Source organism: Ranitomeya imitator, chromosome 2, assembly GCF_032444005.1.
Source record: "Ranitomeya imitator isolate aRanImi1 chromosome 2, aRanImi1.pri, whole genome shotgun sequence".
Taxonomy (NCBI): domain Eukaryota; kingdom Metazoa; phylum Chordata; class Amphibia; order Anura; family Dendrobatidae; genus Ranitomeya; species Ranitomeya imitator.
This window is the reverse complement of record NC_091283.1, coordinates 517,369,674-517,377,336: the sequence shown is the minus strand read 5'-3', so window position 1 is coordinate 517,377,336 and position 7,663 is coordinate 517,369,674. Positions and strand designations below refer to the sequence as shown.

The following is a 7,663-nucleotide window of genomic DNA, read 5'->3' as shown; positions in this document are numbered from 1 at the left end:
TCAAGATGTGCCCTTCTGACAGTGATAACCTCCAGAGAACCAGGTCCCCTGTGGGGAGGGTCCCTCCAGGCTCGAGTCACCCAGATTTGCCTCTCTCACTCGGGACTCGCGCTCAGCCAACGTCCGCAGAAGATTTCCGACAAACACCGAGCCTGCTCTGGGGGGACAAAGACAGAAGGGCATCCACCTTCCGAGAGCCTTCACCTGGGTGAGGACTCAAGATGTGCCCTTATGCCAGTGATAACCTCCAGAGAACCAGGACCCCCATGGGAAGTGTCCTGCCAAGCTCGGGTCACCCAGATTCGCCTCTCTCACTCGGGACACGCGCCCAGCCAACGTCCGCAGAAGACTTCTGACAAACACCGAGCCTGCTCTGGGGGGACAAAGACAGAAGGGCGTCCACATTCCGAGAGCCCTCACCTGGGTGAGGACTCAAGATGTGCCCTTATGACAGTGATAACATCCAGAGAAACAGGACCCCCGTGGGAAGGGTCCTGCCAAGCTCGGGTCACCCAGATTCACCTCTCTCACTTGGGACACGTGCCCAGCCAACGTCCGTAGAAGACTTCTGACAAACACCGAGCCTGCTCTGGGGGGACAAAGACAGAAGGGCATCCGCCTTCCGAGAGTCATCACCTGGTTAAGGTCTCAAGATGTGCCCTTCTGACAGTGATAACCTCCAGAGAACCAGGTCCCCTGTGGGGAGGGTCCCTCCAGGCTCGAGTCACCCAGATTCGCCTCTCTCACTCGTGACACGCGCCCAGCCAACGTCCGCAGAAGATTTCCGACAAACACCGAGCCTGCTCTGGGGGGACAAAGACAGAAGGGCGTCCACCATCTGAGAGCCTTCACCTGGGTGAGGACTCAAGATGTGCCCTTATGCCAGTGATAACCTCCAGAGAACCAGGACCCCATGGGAAGAGTCCTGCCAAGCTCGGGTCACCCAGATTCGCCTCTCTCACTTGGGACATGCACCCAGCCAACGTCCGCAGAAGACTTCCGACAAACACCGAGCCTGCTCTTGGGGGACAAAGACAGAAGGACGTCCGCCTTCCGAGAGCCCTCACCTGGGTAAGGTCTCAAGATGTGCCCTTATGACAGTGATAACCTCCAGAGAACCAGGTCCCCTGTGGGGAGGGTCCCTCCAGGCTCGAGTCACCCAGATTCGCCTCTCACTCGGGACACGCGCCCAGCCATCGTCCGCAGAAGACTTCCGACAAACACCGAGCCTGCTCTGGGGAAACAAAGACAGAAGGGCGTCCGCCTTCCGAGAGCCTTCACCTGGGTGAGGACTCAAGATGTGCCCTTATGACAGTGATAACCTCCAGAGAACCAGGACCCCTGTGGGAAGGGTCCTGCCAAGCTCGGGTCACCCAGATTCGCCTGTCTCACTTGGGACATGTGACCAGCCAACGTCCGCAGGGGATTTCCGACAAACACCGAGCCTGCTCTGGGGGGACAAAGACAGAAGGGTGTCCGCCTTCCGAGAGCCCTCACCTGGGTGAGGTCTCAAGATGTGCCCTTCTGACAGTGATAACTTCCAGAGAACCAGGACCCCCATGGGAAGGGTCCTGCCAAGCTCGGGTCACCCAGATTCGCCTCTCTCACTTGGGACACGCTACCAGCCAACATTTGCAGGGGATTTCCGACAATCACCGAGCCTGCTCTGGGGGGACAAAGACAGGAGGGCGTCCGCCTTCCGAGAGCCCTCAACTGGGTGAGGACTCAAGATGTGCCCTTATGACAGTGATAACCTCCAGAGAACCAGGACCCCCGTGGGAAGGGTCCTGCCAAGCTCGGGTCACCCAGATTCGCCTCTCTCACTTGGGACATGTGCCCAGCCAACGTCCGCAGAAGACTTCCGACAAACACCGAGCCTGCTCTTGGGGGACAAAGACAGAAGGGTGTCCGCCTTCCGAGAGCCCTCACCTGGGTGAGGTCTCAAGATGTGCCCTTATGACAGTGATAACCTCCAGAGATCCAGGACCCCCAGTGGGAAGGGTTCTGCCAAGCTCGGGTCACCCAGATTCACCTCTCTCACTTGGGACCCGCAAGTCCCAAGGACGCTTCCTGAAAGCTTCCCCAGGCTCCTGGAAGCGTCCTCGTTACACCTCCAGCTGTTTTCCCCGCATGGAAGTCTGACACTTGTCTGAAATTTTTAGAGTATGAAAATGTGGTTTTTCACCGAAAATTCAACTTTGCTCCCATGAACCAGACACTTTACCCACACTATCTCTATCTTGGGGTACTTTACAACATATTGACGACCCCTGAGGTTGAAGTAGGGAAAATGTGAGATTTTTTTTACAAAATCAGTATTGTCTCAAAATTTTTCAAAGTGTCAAGGACCCTTCCTGCAAACCTTCCCCAAGTTCCCTGGAAGTGTCCTTGACATAACACCTGAGATTTTTCCCTTTCTGAATGTATGACACAACAGGATTCGAACCCGTGACGCCAGCTCAGCAAGGCCGCAGCGCTAACAAGTGAGCCACCGTGCTTTGATTGGGATCGATGGATCCAGTTAGTACCCCATCCGTTACAGCATCCCCTGTGATGCCGTATAGGTGATTATGGCAGGTGGATCCGGTCAGGTGCCACTCCTGGGGCTGAGTCATCCCCCATGATGCTGTATAGGTGAGTATGGCGGGTGGATCAGGTGAGGGATTAGGGTTAGGGTTAGGGGTAGGGTTAGGGTTAGGGTTAGAGTTAGGGGTAGGGTTAGGGGTAGGGGTAGGGTTAGGGTTAGGATCCCTACCCCTAACCCTAGCTATTTCTGTTTATAGTGGGTTTTTTACTTTATTTTGATGATTGGCAGCTGTCACACATTTCTCAGCATGCGTTTAAAAAACGCAAACGCATGAAAAAACACATGTAAACGCGTCAAAATGCCGCGTTTTTTTCACCACATGCAAAAACGCATGCGTCTAAAAAACGCGGGGTTTTGCACGCGTTTACATGCGTTTTTTCACCATGCTATTTTTAAAAAACGCATGCGTTTAAAAACGCAAGTGTGAAACCAGCCTTACCTGATATACAGTGCCTTGCGAAAGTATTCAGCCCCTTGGAACTTTTTAACCTTTTCCCACTTATGCTTTATACATAAAGATTCTAAAAGTAAATTTTTGGTAAAGAATCAGCAACAAGTGGAACACAATTGTGAAGTTGAATGAAATTTATTGGTTATTTTAGATTTTTGTGGAAAATCAAAAACTGAAAAGCAGGGCGTGCAATATTATTTGGCCCCTTTAATTTAATACTTTGTTGCGCCACCTTTTGCTGCGATTACAAGTCGCTCGGGGTCTGTCTCTATCAGTTTTGTACTTCAAGAGACTGAAATTCTCGCCCATTCTTCCTTTTCAAACAGCTCGAGCTCAGTGAAGTTTGATGGAGATCGTTTCAGAGCAGCAGTTTTCAGCTATTTCCACAGATTCTAGATTGGATTGAGGTCTGGACTTTGTCTTTGCCATTCTAACACCTGGATACGTTTATTTGTGAACCATTCCATTGTAGTTTTTGCTTTACGTTTGGGATCATTGTCTTGTTGGAAGACAAATCTCAGTCCCAGCCTCAGGTCTTTTGCAGACTCCAACAGGTTTTCTTCATAATGGTCCTGTATTTGGCTCCATCCATCTAACCATCAATTTTAACGATCTTCCCTGTCCCTGCTGAAGAAAAGCAGGCCCAAACCATGATGCTGCCACCACCATGTTTGACAGTGGGGATGGTGTGTTCAGGGTGATGAGCTGTGTTGCCTTTACACCAAACATATCGTTTGGTACTGTTGCCAAAAAGTTCGATTTTGGTTCAATCTAACCAGAGCACCTACTTCCACATGTTTGGTGTCTCCCAGGTGGCTTGTTGCAAACTTTAAACAACACTTTTTACTGATATCTTTGAGAAATGGCTTTCTTCTTGCCACTCTTCAATAAAGGTCAGATTTGTGCAGTGTACGACTGATTGTTGTCCTATGGACAGACTGTCCCACCTCAGCTGTAGATCTCTGCAGTTCATCCAGAGTGATCATGGGTCTCTTGGCTGCATCTCTGATCAGTCTTCTCCTTGTTTGAGATGAAAGTTTAGAGGGACGGCCGGGTCTTGGTAGATTTGCAGTGGTGTGATACTTCTTCCATTTCAATATGATCGCTTGCACAGTGCTCCTTGGGATGTTGAACATTTTGGAAATCATTTTGTATCCAAATCCGGCTTTAACCCCTTACCGGCATCGGACGTACTATACCGTCCGATGCCGGCTCCCCTGCTTTGATGCAGGGCTCCGCGGTGAGCCCGCACCAAAGCCGGGACATGTCAGCTGTTTTGAACAGCTGACATGTGCCCGTAATAGGCGCGGGCAGAATCGCGATCTGCCCGCACCTATTAACTAGTTAAATGCCGCTGTCAAACGCAGACAGCGGCATTTAACTACCGCTTCCGGCCGGGCGGCCGGAAATGACGTCATCGCCGACCCCCGTCACATGTCCGGGGGTCGGCGATGCGTCTCCATTGTAGCCATAGAGGTCCTTGAGACCTCTATGGTTACTGATTGCCCGTCGCTGTGAGCGCCACCCTGTGGTCGGCGCTCACAGCACACGTGCAATTCTGCTACATAGCAGCGATCAGCAGATCGCTGCTATGTAGCAGAGCCGATCGCGTTGTGCCTGCTTCTAGCCTCCCATGAAGGCTATTGAAGCATGGCAAAAGTAAAAAAAAAAAGTTTAAAAAAATGTGAAAAAAATAAAAAAAACATAAAAGTTTAAATCACCCCCCTTTCGCCCCAATCAAAATAAATCAATAAAAAAAATATCAAATCTACGCATATTTGGTATCGCCGCGCTCAGAATTGCCCGATCTATCAAATAAAAAAAAGTATTAACCTGATCGCTAAACAGCGTAGCGGGAAAAAAACTCGAAACGCCAGAATTACGTTTTTTTGGTCGCCACGACATTGCATTAAAATGCAATAACCGGCGATCAAAAGAACGTATCTGCACTGAAATGCTATCATTAAAAACGTCATCTCGGCACACAAAAAATAAGCCCTCAACCGACCCCAGATCACGAAAAATGGAGACGCTACGAGTATCGGAAAATGGCGCAATTTTTTTTTTTTTTTTTTTAGCAAAGTTTGGAATTTTTTTTCACCACTTAGATAAAAAATAACCTAGTCATGTTTGGTGTCTATGAACTCGTAATGACCTGGAGAATCATAATGGCAGGTCATTTTTAGCATTTAGTGAACCTAGCAAAAAAGCCAAACAAAAAACCAATGTGGGATTGCACTTTTTTTGCAATTTCACCGCACTTGGAATTTTTTTCCCGTTTTCTAGTACACGACATGCTAAAACCAATGATGTCGTTCAAAAGTACAACTCGTCCCGCAAAAAATAAGCCCTCACATGGCCAAATTGACGAAAAAATAAAAAAGTTATGGCTCTGGGAAGGAGGGGAGCGAAAAATGAACACGGAAAAACGAAAAATCCCCCGGTCATGAAGGGGTTAAACTTTTCCACAACAGTATCACGGACCTGCCTGTTGTGTTCCTTGGTCTTCATGATGCTCTCTGTGCTTCAAACAGAACCCTTAGACTATCACTGAGGTGGTGCATTTATACGGAGACTTGATCACACACAGGTGGATTATATTTATCATCATTAGGCATTTAGGACAACATTGGATCATTCAGAGATCCACAATGAACTTCTGGAGTGAGTTTGCTGCACTGAAAGTAAAGGGGCCGAATAATAATGCACGTCCCAATTTTCAGTTTTTGAATTTCCACAAAAATGTAAAATAACCAATAAATTTCGTTCAACTTCACAATTGTTTTCCACTTGTTGTTGATTCTTCACCAAAAATTTACATTTGGTATCTTTATTTGAAGCATGATATGTGGGAAAAGGTTGGAAAGTTCCAGGGAGCCGAATACTTTCGCAAGGCACTGTATCCTCTACAGATTGTGTTTGTTTCCTGTTCTGTAAAGATGATGCCATGTCGGAGCACACATCATCTGTAGCCATTAATTTGATGATTGGACACACGAGCATATTGGACATTGGTTAAGTAGCCAAGGGAACAAAGCCAAGAGTGTAAAGAGGGTTAATTTATACTAATGCTTATTTTATGAGTACTGTTAATCACAAACAAGTCATTCAAGATCCAAAATTGAAAGTATCAAGTTTAAAGAATACGTTATGAAAAATTGCTCAACTTTCCTAAAAATATTTTTATTTTCCATAATTGATTTATAGCTTATTTTTACCATCCTGACAAATTACACATTTATTGGTAAATTCCTTTAGAGATTTTTTGATATCAGAATTTCTCAGACTGTATATAATGGGGTTCATCAATGGAGTAAACACAGTATATAGCAGAGACAGGATTTTGTCAACCTTCAAAGATTTTCCTCCTTTTGGAGAAAGATAAACACTTAATAGAGTAATGTAGAATATGGAGACTACAATGAGGTGGGCGCTACACGTGGAGAAGGCTTTCTGTCTACTGACTTTAGACTGAAAGCGCAGGATGGTGACAATAATATTAATATAAGAAATAATAACTATTATGATGGGGATGACCAATACTAGTATACATGTTACATAAGCTTCTAACTCAATAGTGATAGTGTTAGAACAGGCTAATTCTATCAGAGGAACAAGATCACAGAAAAAATGGTCAATGATATTCGGTCCACAAAACGTCAGCACAGATATTGTTACACAGTACATCAGCGTAATGGAAAAACCCAACACCCAACACATGGTGGCCATTCTTAGACAATGGGTACCTGTCATAATAGAGTTGTAATGAAGAGGATTACAGATGGCCACATATCGGTCATAAGACATCACCGTGAGAAGAAAACATTCAAATACTTCAGAGGCAGCGAAAAAATAAAACTGATTCAAGCAGCATATAAAAGTAATGCTCGCCCCATTATTAAGTAGAATATGGAGTGTGTTCGGGAGGATATCAGTTGGTAACAAGATGTCAGTGATGGACAGTTGTGTTAGGAAGAAGTACATTGGAGTGTGGAGACTTTTACTGGTGGAAACAAGGATGATGATTAGGAAGTTCCCACATATTGTCAAACAGTAAACCACCAGGAGAAGACAGAACAAGAAAATATTTAATTGATGGCTGAGTTGAAATCCTAGAAGATAAAAATCTGGGTCCGTAGTAGTGTTGTTCTCCTGTATGAATGAAAATAAAATGGTTTCTAATCAAAATATCATAAGGCGCCAAAATTGGACAACACAAATGTTGCTAGTGATAAACTACAAGTAAGCATAATATTTTATGGTATTATAATATTACGTCATACCTGTATTCTGTCCGGGGGGCATGTCTTTTCCCCCCGGACACAAACGCCTCCCAGCCATCACTCATTTCCTCCGTGCACTGGGCGCCGCCTCCTGTGCCTTCATTAACGTCTCCGGCACCAGCACTGTAAGTTCCCATCATGTGAGGGAGCCGAAGGCCAGCGCAAACTGCGCATGCCCGAAAAAAGCTTACAGCGCAGGCACCGGGGACATAAGTGAAGGCAGAGGAGGAGGCGCCCGGCACACGGAGGAAATCAATGATGACTAGGAGGCGTTTGTGTCCGAGGGGAAAAGACATGCCCCCCGGACAGACTACAGGCATGGCGGGCAAATTATAAAAATTA

The 7,663-nt window shown here is 46.6% G+C and overlaps 1 protein-coding gene across 1 annotated transcript; it reads right to left on the bottom strand.

Moving 5' to 3' along the window:
* Positions 1–7,458, bottom strand: LOC138666718 (olfactory receptor 10A7-like). The gene is made up of 6 exons (XM_069754904.1): positions 7,315–7,458; positions 6,273–7,190; positions 1,068–1,234; positions 678–805; positions 532–589; positions 1–157 (listed from the first exon to the last, which is right to left on the bottom strand). The coding sequence occupies exons 1-6, from the start codon at positions 7,456–7,458 to the stop codon at positions 1–3; spliced, it is 1,572 nt and encodes a 523-aa protein (XP_069611005.1).
* Between the last annotated feature and the right edge of the window lie 205 nt (positions 7,459–7,663).